The sequence below is a fragment of the Hyaena hyaena genome, unplaced genomic scaffold (genome assembly GCF_003009895.1).
Source record: "Hyaena hyaena isolate Hyena2069 unplaced genomic scaffold, ASM300989v1 scaffold_344, whole genome shotgun sequence".
NCBI classification, from domain to species: domain Eukaryota; kingdom Metazoa; phylum Chordata; class Mammalia; order Carnivora; family Hyaenidae; genus Hyaena; species Hyaena hyaena.
In genome coordinates, this window is record NW_024080977.1 from 1842569 (window position 1) to 1864353 (window position 21785).

A 21785-nucleotide genomic window follows, 5' to 3' on the forward strand; every position below is an offset into this window, starting at 1 on the left:
AAAAAAAAAAAAAGAAATGGAGCAGGAAGCTTCTGTAAAAAGTTTTGATAGTAAAAGGGAAAAAAATTATGTTATGAGAGATTGCCTTTTTTCTGTGGAAGTAAGATGCTATCTATGACAAAGTATTAAATACTTTCTTTGTTAACTAGCAAAAAAAAAAAAAAAAAAAGAAGAAGAAACTGTTAAATGGGCAAGGAAATCTTCCCATTATCTCCAGAAACATATTCGATAGCTAGAAAAAATAAATCTAGAATAATTTACAAGAAAGGTGGTTAACTTAAATTCAAAATGCACTAAATGCTTACAAGACTATGATCTAGGTAACTGATGGCAAATCACAGAGTAATAATTTCATGCATCCTATACTTTTTACTCAGAGAATCACTTACCTGTGTGAGGTCAGGAATGTCACCTTTATCAATGCCAACTTGCTGCAGATTAAAAAAATAAGTCACTTAATGGGAATTTTTAAAATTAACTTCTTTGCATTTAACAGATTACCCAAGAATTACTTAACCATAGCTCAATCTTGGTATAAAAGAACTGTCAATCTCACTTTGAAAATATGCTTTGTGTAGTTTTCCATTCAATACAACAGAGAAATGATTTTGTTAATGTGGTTAGATATAACAAATGCAAAAAAAAATTTTACTAGAACCCCAAAAAAGACTTAAAACATTGAAATACGATTTTTTAATGTTTTATTTATTTCTGAGAGAGAGAGAGAGAGAGAGGGAGGGAGGGAGAGCGAGCGAGCGAGCGAGCAGGGGAGGGTCAGAGAGAGAGGGAGACACAGAATCTGAAACAGGGTCCAGGCTCTGAGCTGGCTGTCAGCACAGAGCCGATGCGGGGCTTGAACCCACGAACCACAAGATCATGACTTGAGCCGAAGTTGGACGCTTAACCGACTGAGTCACCCAGGCACCCCAGAAATTGAAATATAAAATTTAAAGTTTTTCTCCATGGCTAAAGACAACTAAAAGTCTAAAAAATGCTTATACTAAATTTAAATTAATTATACCCAGTAAGTCCTCTGGACAGGGAAGATTCATTTAGTTTTAATAACTTGTTCAGGTTACAGTGCCCACCCCTCCTCCCACAGAGAACCATTCTGTTTGTTGCTTATGTATCCTTCCAGGGTTTCCTCATGTATATCCAAGGAAATAGGAAATATATCAATACATATTTATTTCCCATGTTATTATACAATACTAGTGTACTATATACACTAGGCTTATATTTTTCATTCAACAATATATCTTAGACCTATATCCACATTAACACAGAGTTCACTTATTTTTTACAATAGCTTCTTTTCCTATTATTTACTTAAACAAGTCATGTATTTTTTTTTAAATTTATTTATTTATTTATTTCTAGGAGAGAGAGAGAGAGAGACAGCGTGAGCAGAGGAGGGTCAGAGAGAGAGGGAGACACAGACTCTGAAATAGGCTCCAGGCTCTGAGCTGGGAGTCAGCACAGAGCCCAACGCGGGGCTCGAACCCACCAACCGCGAGATCATGACCTAAGCGAAAGTCGGACGCTTAACCGACTAGGCCACCCAGGCGCCCCATTAAACAACAAGTCATGTATTAATGAACACTCAAGTTGCTTCCAATCTCTTGCCTACACACAATGCTGCACACACCATTTTGCACCTGTGTGGATACATCTGCAGGATACATTTGTAGAAGTGGAATTACTAGGTGAAAGCACATGTGAATTTTTAGTGTTAGTAGCTTGGGGAAGAGAGGTAACGGAGGGAGGAAATGCAGAAAAAGTCAAAGAAAGAGCAAGAAAGAACACAACTATGGGAATATATTAATGAAGTGAATCAATGAAGAGAGTACATAGGTGTTCACTATATATGCTCTATCAACTCATCGTAGGTTTAAAAATTATTCAAAATAAAAACTTGGAGAAAAATACAAATAATAACTTCAATTCTCTCATTTTATGTAAAGATGAAATTTACACTCAAAAAACAAAGGTTAAATCAAGTCTCTCTCTTTGAGAAATGAACTGCTTTGATGTTGATGGAAATGCAGAAGCAAATACATGAAGCCTAAGTGCTGGGCTCCTACAATGACAATAAGGCAAACTAGAGGTTGGAAAATCCACCTGTGAACAAATGCTTAATGAAGCTACTGCTTTTACTTTCTCTATTGCAGGATTTACCAGCCTTGGTACTATTCACATTTTGGGATGATAATGATAATTCTTTGATGAGGTTTGTCTTGTGCACTGTAGGATACTGGCAATATCCTTGGTCTCTACCCACTGGGTGCCTGTAGACCTGCCCCACCTACAGTTGCGACAACCAAAAATATCTCAGGACATTGGTAGCTGGGGAGGTGAGGGGAGCATTAACTGCCCAGTGTGAAGAACTACTGATGTAGAGCACTGACTCTCACCCTTCTAGAGCAACTTAGGCTGCAGATTCCTCCTAGACGTAGAGACATTACCTGCTAACGACTGAACTCTGACTTTAGGGAAGCTACTCCTGCTTCCCTAAACTCACTTAAATATTACAAATTATGGAAATTATAAACTAAGGTAACTTCATTTATTTCCATATTTTAATACCCCGTTAGGTGATCCATCCATTAAAATATTAATATGAATGAAGTTATTAGCATTTTTGAAATTAAAGTATTATGGATCTTTAATATTGGGATCATCTCGGTAAAAGGTGATGTGTTTCTCTTAAATAGTTAACACAGCCTTCTTGAACAGAAAGACATAATTTAGGAATTCCTCCTTGACACTGCTATTTTCACTCACCTGAACTTCTGAACCATAATGTAATTGGAGGCTTAAGCTGAGGGGTGGCTGTATTACAGAAATCTCATTACTTTCTGTCTGCAAATATTCTGGGAGATATAACTCCTACGACTTGGTATTTATCTTAGAATAGCAAACTAAGAATAACTTAGTTCTATAAAAAGGGAAGTGTGTTTAGCAAAAATGCCTATTACCTATAAAACAACCATTTTACAAAGTTTCAGTTCTCTGCTTTAGGAGGCTTCATTGTAAGAATTCAAAACATGGAAAGTTTTCTACACTTTAAGCAATTCTTCTGGGACATTTGAATATTTCCATACTAGTTGCTTGACAAGTCTACATTTCTTTTAGTATGGCAATTTACTAACATTTGCCAAATAGCCTACACACACACACACACACACACACAGTGTATTTTAAAAATGACATTCTGCCTCAGCATTTCTGTATCCCTTGGGTAAATTCCTAGCAGTGCTATTGCTGGGTCATAAGGGAGTTCTATTGTTAGTTTCCTGAGGAACCTCCACACTGTTTTCCAGAGGGGCTGTACCAGTTTACATTCCCACCAACAGTGAAGGAGGGTGCCCGTTTCTCCACATCCTCGCCAGCATCTAGAGTTCTCTGATTTGCTCATTTTAGCCACTCTGACTGGAGTGAGGTGGTATCTCAGTGTGGTTTATCTATACCATGGAATACTACATGGCAATGAGAAACAATGAAATCTGGCCATGTGTAGCTACATGGATGGACCATGAGGGTGTTATGCTGAGCGAAATAAGTCAGGCAGAGAAGGACAAATATCATATGTTTGCACGTATAGGAGGATTAGGAGGAACTTGACGGAGGACCAAGGGGGAGAAGAAGGGCGGAAATGGTGGGGGAAAGGGAGAGAGGCAAACCATGAGAGACTCTTGAATGCTGACAAAAACTGAGGACTGATGGATGTGGGGGGGAGGGGAGGATGGGCATGAAGGAGGGCACTTTGGGGATGAGCACTGAGTGTTATGTAGAAACTAATTTGACAATAAACTATTTGTAAAAAAAAAAAAAAAAAATGACATTCTGCAAGTCTTTTGTACATTCTTCAGGGAAATGGTACTAACTACAAGGTAGCTATTTGATATGAGTCCACACATACATACACCACACAAGAGCTGTCTGGTAGAGAGAGAAGCTTTGTACATGTGTTAAGAAATTTCCGTATTTACCAATAATAACCAAACCACTCAACACTGGTATTCAAACAATTAATGTCTAAATTATGAACAATGTAATTTAAAGAAAGAAAACACAAATAGCTATCGTTAGCCCATTGTGGGTTAGCATTTATTCTACTAAAATAATTTTATAAATTAGTATCATTCTGTAAAAAAGTGTTGGTCATAATGTTCAAATAAAAGTATAATATTGTATTCAGTTATTTGAAGAAAAACTCTCAAAATGACATTGAATTTCCATATATTTCCTTCTCAACAGCCTGAAATGGGTCTGTGGTGACATGAGGTTATCAAGAGACATAAAATAAAAGTTTACATCTAAAAAAAGAATGGGGCCCCTGTTTGGCTCAGTCATTAAATGTCTGATTTGGGCTCAGGTCATGATGTCATGGTCATGAGATGGAGCCTTGCTTAGGATTCTATCTCACTGCCCCTCCCCTGCTCACTCATACAGACTCTCTCTCTCAAAATAAATAAACATTAAAAATATTTTAAAAATAAAAACATAATGATTTAATAAATAACCCCCTTCTCATGACAACCTTAAACCCAGCCTTACAGTACTGATTAGAGAAATGTATATCCCAGGTTGTCACATGCCCAGCTTCTTACCTTAATAATACAATTAGAGATAAGAAAACGGGGTAGCATGTCCACCAGGAATTAATGAAACAATGAAAGGAGGTTCTGTCTGGATGCTTAGGCATTATTAAAATTTGCTATTAAAAAGACAAATTTTACTAGATTATATTGATAACTAAGGTTAAACCACAGGAAAATCTTATTAAATACAAAAAATAAAACTAGTGTGGCAGCAAAAGCAAAAGTTTCAAGCAATTCTATCCTTCCTTAAAGACAACCAACATCAATAAACTTGCGAGAAGTACACATGAATATGCTTTAATGTGTATGTAGTTCCTATACACTCTTCTTTACTCTTGTTTCCCATATTATACATAAAAAAAAAAGACCTTTATCTGATTACAAACTATTTGGGCCAAAGGTCAAGAGATAGCGTTTTACAACTTTATTTAGTCTCCTAATATGAATGTGACAATCATTATTCCCATGAATAAATGAAATTTGAAAGATAATGCACAAACTAGAGTGTTTTTGGAGTTGTGTGTTTAAAATTCATGTTCTGGTGCTATATTCTAAAAATGGTAAAAATAGCAAAACCATGGCATGAATATCCCAAGTGCATGGTATCATACACTTTTCTGCTGAGCTTCAGAATCCTCTCATGCAGCACACCAGGTAGTCCTAACAATTCGTTCACTGACATGTAAGATAAGAACCGACTGGTCATGCTGCCAAAGGACTATAATAACAAGGTCATAACTTCCAATATCAGTGTTTATCAATAATGGATTCATATACTAGCTTACAGGTAACCTCAGGAACACCAACTATATGGTTACACAGTTATTGTGATTAAGAAACAATGTACAAACTTCATAAAATTAATGACATTTTCTGTTTAATTTTTTCATTGTGTTTAAATCATTGACAAAGTAAGTTCATATTTATGACTTCTCCACACTAACAATACACAGAATTTCCTACGGGCCTTTTTTTTTCTCAGAGTTCAGTGAAAAAAGGAAGCCCTTCCTTATGGTCAAAGATAGCCATTAAGTAGGAAGGAGGGTTGAACCACCTTGCAGAGCTGTGAATCTTCTCAGTATCCAGGACACCTGTATTTGAACACAGAATGGTCATCTAACTGGGACGCAGGAGCAGAGTAGAGTTCTGAGCGAGAAGCCGGACGACATGACCTCTGAGGTCACTTCCAACCCTAGCACACTGGGGCTCTGGGACAGAATGTCTTGACAGGTTATAAACCCTATTATTGACTCCAGATACATAAGTTAATATTCTTAAATTATATTTCCAACAAAGCTTAATATTACTTACCTCTGCAACCTTGAGAAATTCAGATACTCGTGTCATTCTAGTTAGAAATCGTTTGTAAATTTCTAGGGCATCTTTACATTGTCCTTTCTTCATTTCAAAAAACTTTTCTGGAAGAGATAGATAAGAATATGGTAAAGGCTATTATATTCAATTTTCTTCTAAGCTTATGTTAAACTATTAATTAAAACTTAAGGGTGCCTGGGTGGCACAATTGGTTAAGCATCAGACTCTAGATCTCACTCAGCTCAGGTCATGATCTAATGGTTTGTGCGCATCAGGCTGTCAGTGCAGAGCCTGCATGAGATTCTGTTTATCCTTCTCTTCACCCCTCTCCTGCCTGTGCTTGCTCTTTCTTTCTCAAAAATAAGTAAACAAACATTAAAAAATAAAATAAAAATAAATAAAACAATTAAAAAAAACTAACATGAATGTTTGGGTCAAAAACAGTAGGCTCTAAAACCCACATGAGGTACTAATGCCCCTAACCAATGAGACCTGCAAAGTTTGAGAACAGTATTATGTTCTAGGTGTCTCAAATAAAGGCATTTATATAACAGAAGTACAATTAAAGTAGAAGAACATATGAAATGTCACAATTGAAACTCATGATCCATATATCCCAGTACCCTGCTTTATCAAATACTTGCTGATAACCTCAAAAGTTATGACTGCATTCCACAGCAAACTTATTTTCTTGCTAGCTCATCATAAACCATTAATCTATATGTCATAAAGCAATAAATTTGTCCAATTAAAGAATTCTTTAAATTGTCTATACTCTGTATAAATTGATGCCTTAGTTGTCCATAGATGAATTTTTCAAACATTATAATGTGTCTCTTAGTTACAAAGTAGTGGAGTTTTGTGGAAAACATTTGGTTTACCAAACTCATCATGACTTTCTAGTCCATAATTGTACCCTTTTCCTTAAACTTCAGCTTCCTAGACAGAAAAACAGAGGATTTCTTTGCTGTTCTCTCTTGCACTCTCAAAAACTGGAATTCACAATCAGTAAGGTTTGAATCATAGGTTCCATCATAATTATAGTATGTGAGTGTATTTTTTCCATACATCTTTGGAAGGAAACCAAAGTTTTCCTACCATTACTTTATCACTAATTTTGCCAGCCAGTCATCTGTTGATTCAATCAATAATTATTGACATTGCAGATGACGATATAGTAGACCCTGCCCTAGCTTCCAGGCAATTCTAGATCAAAACTAAATATGATTCAGTACTCTTCATTATTTTATATTTTCACATTGTTAAACTCATGCTATTTTTATATTCTCTCATATTTTAAAGTTCTTAATTTCATTCAGCATGTAATTTTACTACCTTAAAAGTATTTTTAATTTTCTCAAGAAAGGCTTAATAATATATAATTACACAAAGAACTAATTATTGAGGATAGCTACTCATTACCTTCTGTTGACAGTCTGGGTAATTTTACATTTAACACAGACCTCCCCTGTAGGGCATTCAAGGGAAGAAAAAAAATCAAGAAAACAAACACATACTGTTTTCCAATTGAGATTTGAGAGGGAAGTGAGGCTTTTAAAAAATGGCCAATCTAACCCAGAAGGTATTATGCTAAGTGAAGCAAGTCAGACAGAGAAAGACAAATGCCATATGATTTTACTTATATGTAGAATTTAAAAAGCAAAACAAAAAACAAACAGACTCTTATATTCAGAGAACAAACTTATGGTTGAAATAGATGAAGGGAATTAAGAGGTACACACTTCCAATTATAAAATAAATCAGTCACAGAGATAAAAAGCACAGCATAGGGAATACAGTTAATTTTCCCTTCCCATATATAATACTATGATAACACTGTGTCATGACAGATGGTGACTACACTTATGGTGAGCACTGAGCGATGATGTATAAAATCATCAAATCAAAATGTTATACATCTGAAATGAATATAATATTGTGTGTCAGCTATACTTCAATTTTTAAAAAATGGCCAAATCTAATCTTTATCCACCCAACCCTGTTTTCAAATGCTACAGATGGAATCATGGTGCTATAAGGGAACAAATCTTTTTTAGCTTAAACTTTTGGGAAAACAAAGGACTATTCTGGTAAAACATAATTTTCTTTCTTTCTTTTTAAATAATCTTCACATAAATACTTTCTTCCAAATGTCTAAATTACCCTTCTTTATTAATCTAAATTTATTTCTTTGCATCAGATCTTCAGCAATAAACAAAAAGAGGAATCAACCGAATAACCTCAATTTCTTTTTAGAACTAATGCATCAGAGGGTGCCTGGGTGGCTCAGTCGGTTAAGTGTCTGACTTCGGCTCAGGTCATGATCTCATGGTTCGTGGGTTCGAGCCCTGTGTTGGGCTCTGGGCTGACAGCTCGCAGCCTGGAGCCAGTTTCAGATTCTGTGGCTCCCTCTCTCTCTGACCTTCCCCTGCTCATTCTGTCTCACTCTCAAATAAATAAATAAATAAAACATTTAAAAATTCTGAAAAAGAACTAATGCATCACCTCTGAAAAAGAATCTAATGCTTTTTTAAATTGTTCTTATCTTTCATGGTAATTTAGGATATGGGAACAAAAGATATAAAATTATTATGGCTTTAAGTTATAATTTCATAGTTGTTTCTGTAACAGTGGTAATGACACAGCAAAGCAACATGTACTGATAAGTGAAGCTGTGAGGTTCCCTTGTTCCCTCAGAGACTAGGGAATAGCCAAGAGAAATTAATACTCAATTTTTTAAAGTATTTATTTATTTTTAAGAGAGAGAGAGAGAAAGAGAGAGAGAGAGAGAGAGAGAACATGAATGGGGAAGGGGCAGAGAGAAAGAGACACAGAATCTGAAGCAGGCTCCAGGCTCTGAGCTGTCAGCACAGAGCCTGACAAGGGGCTTCAAACCCATGAACCGTGAGATCATAACCTGAGCTGAAGTCAGATGCTTAATTGACTGAGCCACCCAGGTACCCTGAGAAATACTCCTTTAAAAATTTTTTTTAATGTTTATTTATTTTTGACTGGGTGGGTAGAGGCCAAGAGAGAGGGACACACAGAATCTGAAGCAGGCTCCAGGCTCTGAGCTGTCAGCACAGAGCCCAACGTGGAGCTCAAACTCATGAACTCGGAGATCATGACCTGAGCTGAAGTTGGACACTTAACCAACTGAGCCACCCAGGCACCCCAAGAAATTAATACTCTTAACAGAAGGGATGGGTCATCCAGAAAGGAGCCTCTGTCTTTATGTCACACGAAAGATAACGTATGTTGATTTTCAGTATTAAATTTCAAATCTGGCCTTTGTAACATAATCTTTAAAACATGTTGATAAATTCCCTCATCATATTAATATTCAAAGGACAATTGTCCTAAGGAAAAGAATTGGATGAAAAGGAATCTCATCCTGTGAAATACACTGAGGTTTTGCATGTGGACTATTACTAATGGCCATTTGTCAGAAGGAAAGCATCTTCTTGCTTGCACACCACAGCTTCATCATAGTGATAAAATGTTTGCAAAGATTTGCAGCACCATTCTTGATTACAACATTAGATGCAAAGAATTGTTCATGAAGTCCTTGATTAAAACTAACCCACAGTGCATTTATAAGCCTAATTCCTAGTACTATTTAGTAAACAAACAAAAAAAATCATATCTGTCTCAAAACACTCAGGATAGCAAGTATACCTATCCTCTAGAGTGTTACTTTCACATGAGTAATTTGACAACAACGCTGAATGGAGGCCACTCAACACCAGAATGTGATGAGGCAAGAATGCACATCTCTACCCCTTTTGAAGTCAGGTCTTTAATATGGAGATACAACTAGCTCACCTTTTCTGTTCCTAATGTTAGCCAACAGGCTCTCTTTTTCAAATTAAATGAAATAAAAATATATATTGCATTATTAGTTTAATATAAAGAGAAAATGCCCATTTTTACTATAATCTTATCTCTGAAGTCAAAATAAAGTAAAACAGAGCTGCATGTAAGTAGATGTTCAAGACAATCAAGGAGAATCATATGGCTTCATATGTTTTTTAAGTTTATTTATTTTTGAAAGGGAGTGGGTGCAGATGAGGGGCAGAGCGAGAGGGAACTTTCTTGTCACAGAAATAGCTAAAAATGTACAGGAAGATGGTTTCTTGCCTCTGTTTTACTTTCCAGATCACTCACAGGTCTAATTTACAGAACTGAATTTGCATACTCTCTCTAGAGAATCCCAAGGAGGCTCTGCACTATCAGCACGGAGCCCAGCACAGAGCTCGATCTTATGAACTGCGAGATCATGACTTGAGCTGAAATCAAGAGTCAGATGCTTAACTGACTGAGCCACCCATGTGACCCTAGCTTCACATGTTTAACTGCTAAGTAAATTGCAAAGGCAGTTGAGTCCAATGTTCTTGAAGCAGAAGTAGGAAACAAACAAGGCTACATATTAGTGAGAGGGCACAAGTGTTTAGGTCAGCAGAACTTCATTTTGGACTGGCTACGAAGTTAAGACAAGCAACTCAAAGACAGCAAGTTTTAGGTTTAAAAGACTCATTACATATCAACAGAAACAAAGAGATTAGGAAGAGCAAATTCAAGAGTTCATTTTTTGGAGATTGCTAAATTTTAAAGACACAATGTCTAAATTTTAGTGTCTATAAATAAGACCTGTAAAACTGAAGGTCAGAAGAAAGGTAAGGCCTGAAATAACAGATTTTTGAGATTTGTATCTCCATAGGAAACCACAGGGTTTTCAACAAAAAATATACACATAAAAAAGTGGCTAGAAATGAACTTTAACAAAAACTGACACTTATGAGTCCAAAGGAAGAGTAAAATAAGGCCAACAAAAGAGAATGGGAAGATCTGTTGTTCGGTTTACTGAGAAACCCTCCCACCTGAAATAAAGGTAATACAGTGCTGCATTACATATTAAGGGCAGGAATCTTTTCCCAGTAAGGCAGCATCTCTAAGAGCAGTGTGTCTGACTGCCTTAACCAACCTCCATTCTCCTTTCTCTTTGCAGAGAAGCCAGGATGTTAGATGCAAATTCAGTTCTGTAAATTAGACCTGTGAGTGATCTGGAAAGTAAAACAGAGGCAAGAAACCATCTTCCTGTACATTTTTAACTATTTCTGTGACAAGAAAGTTCCCAGAAGTGTGAGGTTATATTTCACCAGCATTCCAGCATCCACCCTCCAACTTCCTGGGTTTTGAGGAGTAGTGGTTACTCCTACTTGATGTGACTCCCTACTTCCTGGACTGTAGCCTCAGGTGACCCTTCTTCAGTTTCCTAGGGCTGCAAGGCAGCTGAGGTGGCGGAAGCAGCTTCTTATTTTTAGTGTACCATAAAGTGGTGGCCTCGGAAGTAGTAGCTTCCCTGGTGTGTGACAATTTATTACTCTGAAGTCATTCAGGAGGCTGGGCCTAGACCAGGTCCTGCAGGCTTCTGATAATTACTTAAGGACCCAACTCCCTACATTAGATCCCATTCTAAATTTAGAGTATGTCGAGGGGTTTCTGTTTCCTGAATAAGTATGTTGTATTTAGTATCTGAAGAGGTTGTAGAAATCAGACCCTCAAAAATGTCAAGGATGAGAATCTGGGATTAGGTGTGTAACTGGCTGGATCCGAAGGCAGTGATGACCGCCCACAACTATCAGAAAGTTGATTCTCACAGTCCTGTGCCATGTAGAAGTAAAATACTTACTTAAATCACCACCTATGGTTTTCTGAAATGAGCAGCTAAAATAAAGCTTACCAGACCAAGCTGCTGGGATAGACCACCATGAGGGGAATAGGGCAAATGGAATATGGAGTGAATGGTTGCTCCTGACTCCAAAGAACAATGACAACACAGGATTTTAAATTATTGGCTCAAGGCACCAGTCAGACAGTGATACTCCAAAAGTGCCCTCAAATAATCTTATCTCTGGCAGACACGGGGCTGTCATCGCTCAAAGTCAGAGAGTCTAATCTTGTAGGTTGCTGAATTACAACATATGTCATTAAGTTAAATTCCCAGCCTCAACATGGTCTCCTTCGTGAAAGTTAGGATGTTTATTGAGAAGGAAAACTGGAAAGGAGGGTGCTTGGTTGGATTCAAACCAAAGTGAGCTATCTCTTGCTAGAAGCTTTACCTTCTCCGTCTGAAGAGGCTGGTCCTGCCTTGTTTGGAGATCCTGTCAAGTCACCTTTCATGAGGGAATGAAAAATTTTCTCATGTCCAATCCATCTATTTCTTACCCCTTTCCCCTTGCCAACTTCCTTAATACCTAGAATGAGATTTAGAGGCCAGCATGCCCTAGGGAGATAAGTACAAAGTCTGACCCAGGAGGAAAAAATATATAGGCTAAAAGAAGTGCAAGTTCTTACAAATTTCTGTTGGCAGAAGGGTTTCCAGATAAAACACAAGACATTGATTTAAATTGTAAATAGATAACTTTTGAGTATAAGTATGTCTCAACTATTGCATGGGATCTAATACTAAAATAATCATTCATAGGGCACCTGGGTGACTCAGTTGGTTTGGTGTCTGACTCTTCATTTTGGCTCGGGTCATGATCTTACAGTCATAGGGTCAAGCCCCACACAGGGCTCTGCACTTGGCATGGAGCCTTCTTGGGTTGCTCTCTCTCTCTCTGCCCCTCCCCCTCATGTAAGCACATGCACATTCTCTTTCTCTTGTAACAAATTATTCATGTTGATCTGAATACATATTTAAGTGGGCATCTTGTATTTTTCCCTCTGGATCTGGCAACCCTCGATAAAAATGTAGACAGCTGCTATGGATTCTAAAGGTTCTGATCAGGAATGAAAGTGTATTAAGTTAGATTTTGGATATAAATGATAATTTGTCAATCTGGATGCACATGCCAAAAAACATGGATTCAAAATGCTAGCCTGAGTATCTGGAAGTAGTGCTAAAAGAATGATTCCCAAACTGAAGTCCATCTCTCAGGACCTTATTAGGAATGCAAATTCCCAGGCCCTACCACACAACTTAGAAAGTCTGGGTTGAGGTTTAGCAAGCTGAATTTTAATAAGCTCTCCAAATAGTCTTGAGAAATGTCCTTGAAACACAGCCAAAAGCACTTTTTCTTACTCTTCTGCAAAAGGGACCCTTACCAGGGTGACTATAGCCAAGGGAAGGGGTCATACCCAGACTTTTCAGGGACACTGACTCTAAGCTGATGCTACTCCCTGTGGACCCAGAATGTCACCATTTGTTCTACTCATCTTAGCAGAAGCTTTTTGGAGATTAGGTGATTAAAAGAAAAGTGGATCCAGTGGGTATGTGACACTATTTGTGGTTATTTCCCCAGTTTCCTGAATATATATTTCTAATGGAAATGCTATGAAACTAGCAGAGTCCCCACACTGGTTTCCTAACCTCTTAAAAGATACAGGGGTAGCAATTCTATCATTTCCTCAGTTAACTTGCATATCTGGTTTGTGACATGGGTTGTAGAGAGTCCTTTATGGTAAGTTACTGTGAACCTAATGAGGTGATGACCCCGGCTTGCAGATTTCCAGACGTTTCCTCCTTAACAGCATAAAATCAGCATCACTCTTGACACTTGGTAGCCAGTTATCAAACCAGCAAACTCTTTTATCTCTATCCCAATAAACAGAGCTCATCAGAAGTAGTTTGCTTTCATCTGGCAGGGATGATATCATACACTTGCTGTCTTATTTCAATGATATCAACCTCTGTAGCTGTCATAATCCCATGGGTTGTCACGCTAATGATATCAGGCTGATTGTACCCGGTGGGCAAGAATTTCAGTTATGCTAGGTGCCTTGATAAATCACATGTATGTCATGGGGTGGGAGACAATTTATGAAAGTTCAGAGACCTGCCACATCAACAGTTTCTTAGGGTCCCAAGGTTCCCTCCATGTCAAAGACAAATTGCTTCATGCATCCCCTGTAACTATAACGTAGGTAAAAATTTTGCTGAGAATTTTTAGTTTTGGAGGTAACATATACAATATGTGTGTGCTCTACTCTAAAAAACGTATCAGAGATGGTGTCAGATATAAGTAGGATCCAGATCAGGGGAGGGCTCTGCCACTGCTCCAAACTGGAGCCACATGGGCCTTTGTTCCCTCAAACCTAAAAGTACTCAAAAGTGTCTGCGGCAGATCCAAATACTGCAGAATGCATCTGGCACACTCCAGTAGGAAAATACAGTGGAAGCCTCTAGTGCTTTGGAGCAGAGCCATGTCTTCTTCACACAATAACTAATCTCCTTTGGAAAAACTGTTCTTGGCTTGCTTATAGAGGCTGAGATTCTAACCATAGAATATCAAGTGATCATAAGACCTCAAGTGTTATCTAATTTACAAACCCATAAGCTGGGCAAGTGCGAGAATACTCTATCATCAAATGAGAGTGGTATGGAAGAGGTCAGCCTCAAGCCAACTCTGAATACCCGTGCAGGCTGTATGAACAGATGGTTCATGTTCCCAGAGCACTGATACTTCTGCACTGCACTTCTCCCTCCAATGACACCCATGGCCTCTGGGGAGTTCCCCATGACCAGCAGCCTGAGGAGAGAAAGAATTCAAGGTTGGTTTAGAGATGGTTTCTCATGCTGGCACTAATGAAAAGTGGTTTGCTGAATCATTAAATCCCCACAAAGGGGTGACTTTGAGAGTGGAAAGAAATCTTTCACTATAGGCCAAACTTCAAACAGCATATCTATATGATTTCCACTGTAGGTCAAAGGAAAGATAATGAGACAAATGGAACTACCCCAAACTATGAGCAAACTAATTGCTGACCTGGATGACTCGGGACTTGGAAAAATTAAAACTGGAAGATTGGTGACAAGGTCTGGAGAAAAGGAGTGGGTGGACCTTTCAGAATGGATAAAGAGCATGAGACTATTTTCATTCCATGCAAATGTAGATCAATGGCCATATGCCACAAAAAGGTTCTCAGTGATCAGGGTGATAAGAGGACTCCATACGTTGATGAACAAAGTGCCTATTACATAAGAAATGGAGGTTATGAATAGGTCCAACCACACAGTCTGATATATCTGCCATTGTTGCTAAGTCCTTATTCTGTCAAAATCAGAGATCAATGCTGAGCCTCTATCACAGCATCTTAATCCAGGAAGTATGGAGTCATCCACCAAGTAAAAGGTTAAGGATTAATTCCTTTTACCAGGGAACAGATCTTAACAGACAATTCATCCTGGATATGGATTTATCACCTCTGCCCATATTGCTCCGCCAGTACCACCATCTGTGGAATTACTCCCCATCATGGTATCTCACACAATCCTACTTCTATTTTACTGCACAAGAAGTGAGACAACAGATGCATCCCACAGAATTTGTCAGTCTTAGCATGAATCCTTTCAGTCCGGAAATAGCTGACCTTACATAATGATGGAATGGTCTGCAGAAGACACTATTTTAAACCCACTCTAAGAAGATACCTTAAGAAGTTAAGATTCTAGCATATGCTCTGAACCACTGGTCAGGATATGGTACCTTGCTCATCACTGTTGGAGTATATGTGTCAAGGAACCAAGGAGCTGGGGTAGCCCTTATACTTAATGAGGTGCCAAGTGGCTTCTTTCTCCCTACACATCTCTACAGGTGGCACCAGAGGTAGCTGTTAGAGCACAGTGGAGAAGAACATATTGGGACGAACCTTCAGTCATTCCAATATTTCGTAAGCACCAAAATCCCTGTATAAAATCGCTTTCTGCTTAAAACATCTAGAGTGCCTTATGTTTCCTGCACTCAATCTTGACTGATATAAGAACAGAGAAATGTGACCTCAATGAATCATATATTTATATTATTATGTATTAAGTCCATAGTACCCAAATCTTTGCATTCTGATACAGTCTCTATTCAAAGACACCATTAGCAGTTCTACATACCAAGTAAGTTAATAACACCATCATTGTAGCAAGCAAAAAGTTTGATAAGATCTTTGAAAAGAAGCATAAATGCAGCATTTATGACACCATTTGTTAGTTCATTTGGATGCACCTATAAAAAAGGAAAAATTTAATGTTAATTGCATGTCATTAAATGACAATTTTTCTCAGAGCACATGGAAAAGTTTCAAATGATTACTAAGAAATTAATTCACGTTCTACAAGTGTTGTATATAACTCTTGTAGTAGCTCTACCAATATTAAAAGATGGACTGTATATATATTTTTTGCTTCAATTCCAGTCAATGAAGTTAGTCCTATCAATTATAAGACATCTATACATCCTATTTGATGGATCCATAGCTCAATCAAATACACTTCTAAACACGTAGTCTTTTGTTACTTTTACTATGTTATATTATATTCTTCCACTTCCCCTAGGTAAAGGTCTCTGTGGAAGGGTTCAGGCTCCAGGGACCTGCAGTGATTCAGTGAGGAAGCACATCATGGGGTATAGACACCTTAGTCAGCGACCTCCAAAATAATTCTTGAGACTTATAACATTCACCCATCCACCAAATAGTCTAATCACAAACACAAAGAAGAATAATTTCTCCTTATCCCCAACCCTTGTTCACAACTCCTCAAGGTCTGTTCTTTTTTCCTGTATGACTTTTCCCACCTAAGACAGCACTGTTTTTAAGGGCAAGAAAAGCAAAGAAAAATAAGTGAATAAAGAGAAAAAAGCTAAGAGAAGCAATTCCATAAATACTTAGTGAAATCCTTACTGTAAAATCCATCAAACCAACAACATGGTTTGCTGCTTTTACCGAAATTTCACAAGAGATGAATGCAGTGACTAGGACTCAGTTTAAATAGAGTAAACTGGGTAATTTTAACAGAAATTTTAAGTTACTAACATTAGAGGGAAATTTTTGTTTCAGGCAACCATCAAAAGAAAGGAAAGCTAACAAAGTGAGTCAAGAATCTTCTTACATGTCAGAATATTTTATTTTTGTGAATCAGACATGTTTATTCAAGCTTTTCATTTTGAAATAACCATAAATCCACATGCAATTGTAAAAAAATATAGCAATTCTATATACCATTTATTCAGTTTCTCCCAATGGTAACATCTTGCAAAATAACTGTACAATATCACAACTAGGATACTGATATTGCTACAATCCACCAATCTTATTCAGATTTCCCGTTTCAGTTGTACTCAAGAGTGTGTGTGTATGTGTGTGCTTTTCTACATAATCTTATACATACATAGGTCAGTGTATTTACCTCCACACTCAAGATACAGGCATGGTTTTAAGACACATGTCATGTTGGTATTACTAGGAAGAAAGACCATGAAAAAGCAAAGAAAATTCTATTTGGTAGATGGCATCATCTAAGCTGTCTATATAAAATGGCCTCTAACAGCAGACTAAGTTATTTAGCTGCCTAAGGAACAACTTGTAGCTACTTCATCCTCTCAAATACAACAGGAGACCATCATCCTGTTCTGAAGTGGGGTTCCAAGAACGCACCATTTGTATTTTTCCATGACTTAAGTAAACACCTGGTAAAGTGTTCAAACAAACTGGGTAACCAAAGTCATCTCTCCTGTGCTAAGAGCCTAAAGGAAGTGTTCATTTAGGGAGTTCATTTGGTTTGGGGAGACCTAAATCTGTTTCCTGAGCATATTCCTAGCTTTACTTGTAGCCCACCTTCAACCAAAGACAGTAATGACTGTGTAAGAAACATTTTCTAGTGAGATACGTACATCAAATTCAAGCAGTGCATCAATTTGTCCCTGCAGTATTGGCATACTCTTTAGTAGCTTTTCAGGTGCCATTGTCCTCATTACACCATCAGCCCTGCAATTTTTTTTTTTTTAAAAAAAAAAAGATAAAACTTTCTTGAATATCAAAAATTCAAGACCACATGCATTCTTCTAAGCTCCCCATTGTCCCCATTTCCTTGTTAATCTTACAGGATGATTTTGAGATATTAAGAGGCTGTAGTTGATTACCCTCTCTACACTACTTCCTCTTACCCATTCTTGTTCCTCAATCACACAGGCAATACTTTCTTTATCTCTGCACTGCCCTAAGGAAGAAACCAGTGTGGTCTGAACAAAAGATATCAGTTGAATTATTGGATGGATTTTTCCAAATCTATAACAGAGGTATATGTTTAGTGAATGCCAATTTGTTTGTTTGTACTGAGAAAGGGACAGAACACAGGTCTTAGAAGCCTTCAAAACCCATAGGGCTGGGAGTGCAGATTGTATACTATTAACTAGCAAGAGAAGAAAAAGCAAGCAGATATGCACAGTTTGGGCAAAACGAGATAGAATTTCACTAGCTGCAGAGGACACAACCGGAGGTTCATGGCAGAGGGTGCATCAGATAGGGCACTGAACCCTGTGCCCACCCACAGGCCTCTTATGGAGCCCCTGCGTCCAGTGATGGTGCAGGCATGCAGTATCGAAGTAGCTGAGGGAAATACCCAGGTGAGGTGAACAGGCTAATGATGGCAACTTTCAGGGTCTCTCCCACTTCAATGGCACGGAAAGCATCCCAAAGTATCTTTATGTGCCCATTAAACGGTGCAGAAGTTCCTATGAAGGCTATGGACCTACTGCAGAAAGGCTGCAATGCAGCTGGTAACAACAGCCATGGCTATCCAGGCCCATGTAGGAAGTCAGAGAAAAGCACGTAAACCAGAATCATCTATAATGAGCAAGAGATGAAGTAAAAACCCAATTCTATAAAATGTTCACCCACAAGAAGCTAATTATTTTGAATGGCCAAGTTTATATTGTTCACCACCATGATAAAAAAAAAAATACTTCAAAGCTAAGCCTGGGTCAGTATTAGAAAAATTAAGTTTTATCTTTTTGTGTGGATTCTTGAGACTAAAATATTAAACCTCCAATATCTTATCATTATTTCTAATAAGGAACAGATACAAGATCTGCACAAATTTATGGCAGAATACTTCTGATTAAATTCAACATCAATTTAGAGGGAAATAAATGATAATTATGTATTAAAAAGCAAATGTTTCTCTTTTGATGAGGTTTTCTAAATCCATGGTTAGTATTACTAATCAGTTCAATTGTGTGTGCATGTGTGTGTGTGTGTGTGTGTGTTCAGTTTTACCTCAATCAAAACACTGAAATAACTACTGTCAACTAGAGCCACTGCACTTTGAACTTTGAATGACCTTTGTTTAAATTTTCTCCATTTAAAATTATTCAAAGGAATATATGTGTTTACGAATTTTGAATTGATTTTAACAAATAAAATGTAATACCTTGTCAACTATGGGCAGCAAATTAGATTTTCTGCATAAAAATATAAATAAAGTAATACATATCACAACCTCAAGGATAACTTCTATAATACCACTGAGTCTCTTTTTTCAGGTGATTGTACACTGGGCCTTCATGACCAAAATTATTGGCATTTAAGCTTAGTTAAGGTAAGTCAAGTATGTCCTAAGACTTACTCTGCTCAAATAAATATGAGAAAGAAAAAAAAAAACATACCCCTTCTTCACTCTGGCAAAATCAAATGCCATCTGTCTGTAAGAGAAAGCCTTTTCATTCAAATATCTACTATAGCGCCTTATGAAGGTAGACATATCATAACCTGGGGGGAGGGGCAGAGGAAGTAAAACTAATTAATAAAATACCTTCAATTGTGCTTCGCTTAGTACCAATTTTTTTAAATCTCCCAAATGTAAATAATACTAGGATGAGGTCAATAAGTGTACCAGAAAGGCCTCATTTCAAATCCTACTGCAAGCAAAAATACTTCAGGCATGAGACATTCTATGACATTTCAATTTCATTATGCTACCGTCCTTGTACAGATTATCTTTTCTGATTTTCCCTGCACTTTATGTTCACCATTTCAGATTACAGGCTCTTTCTGTTTTCATACGCATGGCTATCTAAGAACTACCTGCTTGGTGTGCTTGCCTTATACAAGAAAGGCAACCAGTAAGTGTGATGAATGGGCACATGACTGCAGTTCAAATTCTACTAATTTATGAAGAACGTTGCTTCGAGACTGGAATCTTTTTTTTTTTTTAATTGGGAAAGTACCTTTCATTTAATTGTCTTTTGTACAAACAATTGTGGGTCTAGAATACAATTAAGGTAAACACTGAAAAAGGCAAAAAGTAAAATTAATGTTATCTATATGCTGAGTTGCCTAACAAATATTTTAAAGCTCTACAAAGTAACTGTATAATTACTTTTATGTTTTTCTTAAATACCCAACAGAACTATCAGTCACACTACAGATTAATAATCTCACTTCAAAAATTAGAAAAACAACCCTGCATCAAAAGCATTATTTAAAAAATTAGAAAACATAAATATTCTCACCATGGGATCCACTTTTGTCCAAAAAATTGCTGAGATTGAATAGTGTATTTCTAGAGGCCAAGTACTGAATAAATCTCTGAAAAACAAAAATCAGAATTAAAACCAATATTCCCAAATCATACCTTTAAGCAATTTCTGATACTAAAGGATGCTACAAATTCTCATAATGATTTTAGTTTTTACTCAGTTATAAAGCTTCTTACTCTGACTTTCTCTGAAAGGAAAGAAGACTGAAAAGTACTCACTGAATTAGAATTAAATTTTATGATCTTTCATTTCTTACACAACAGAAACACTGCAATTTATATGATTCAGTAGGCATCCCATATAAAACGGGTATTTTTAGGGGCGCCTGGGTGGCTCAGTCGGTTAAGCGTCCGACTTCGGCTCAGGCCATGATCTCACAGTTCGTGGGCTTGAGCCCCGTGTCGGGCTCTGTGCTGACAGCTACCTTAGAGCCTGGAGCTTGTTTCGGATTCTGTATCTCCCCCTCTCTCTGACCTTTCCCTGCTCAGGCTGTCTCTCTCTCTCTCTCAAAAAAAAAAAATTAAAATGGGTAATTTTAAATTTATTCATATTTTCCAAAATTAAGCAGTTTTATGAAAGCAATTTTTACTTAAAGACTATTCCTAATGGGAAAAATAATTTTATTGTTCCTTTCTTCTGACAATTTTGCCAATACATTTATATGATATATACATTTTAAGTACCAATCACGGTTAATATTTCAATGTCTCCAAAAGAATGTCTAACATTTATTTCTTGAAAAATAGCTAAATAGAAGATTAAAAGTATACTCTTGATGATTTGAACTATATATTTCCTCCTCTTCTCCTAATTAGTGAAAAGTCAAAGAGCCCTCCACAAAAGCCTCCCTCCCCCACCAAAAAGAGAAAAGTTAAGTTTTCCTCATTTACCTCATTTCCATGCACCATGAGATGATGTGTTGTGACTAAAGCTTTAAATACAACCACCCAGCTACTGTTTGTTGCCCGCTCAAAGAGTGTGTCGGCCATCTGAGGAATATTAACATTGGTCTCATTGGTAGCCTGGATCAAATCTATGAAAGTAGAAGAAACCCAACAGTGTTATTAACCATTACACACAAAACTTCATTTAAAAATTTAAACATTTAAACCAGTTAACTAAAACAAGAATCTCAAAACTGCTTTGACAACAGCTAATAAAATAAAACTATAGTATCTTTACAAATGAACACATAAATACACGATTTACCCAAAGCATTCATTTTTTTCTTGAGCTTATTTTTTTCTACTGAATTCTCTTCTGTATCCTGTTCTGAATTTTACTGGTTTTCTGGCACCAATATCATTCTTTAAAAAATTACAAACTCCAGGAAAGCTAAGCTTCGTGTTAATTCTTCTTTCCTAGTACAGGGTCTCAAAAATGTGGACACTTACTCTATACAGCATTTGAAGCCAATAACATAAATGTATGTTTTGAAACATGAAGCCGCTAAATGCCTACTTCACTTGGATTTTAATTCTGATGGGTCCTAATAAATATACTTGCCACCTATGTGGCAGAATGAGAGCAAATAGTAAAAAAAAAAAAAAAAAAA

The 21785-nt window shown here is 37.1% G+C and overlaps 1 protein-coding gene across 3 annotated transcripts in view; it reads right to left on the minus strand.

Moving 5' to 3' along the window:
• Positions 1-21257, minus strand: part of SNAP91 (synaptosome associated protein 91) — a 104232-nt gene extending 82975 nt beyond the window's left edge. For all 3 annotated transcript variants that reach the window (XM_039249772.1, XM_039249771.1, XM_039249770.1), the window contains exons 1-7: positions 21121-21257; positions 20204-20279; positions 19358-19460; positions 17585-17678; positions 15808-15919; positions 5916-6022; positions 390-431 (exon numbers count right to left, since the gene is read on the minus strand). In XM_039249772.1, the coding sequence (XP_039105703.1) occupies positions 390-431; positions 5916-6022; positions 15808-15919; positions 17585-17678; positions 19358-19460; positions 20204-20279; positions 21121-21219 (633 nt within the window). In that variant the 5' untranslated portion in view covers positions 21220-21257. The remainder of the gene's footprint in view (positions 1-389; positions 432-5915; positions 6023-15807; positions 15920-17584; positions 17679-19357; positions 19461-20203; positions 20280-21120) is intronic.
• Positions 21258-21785: the final 528 nt, after the last annotated feature.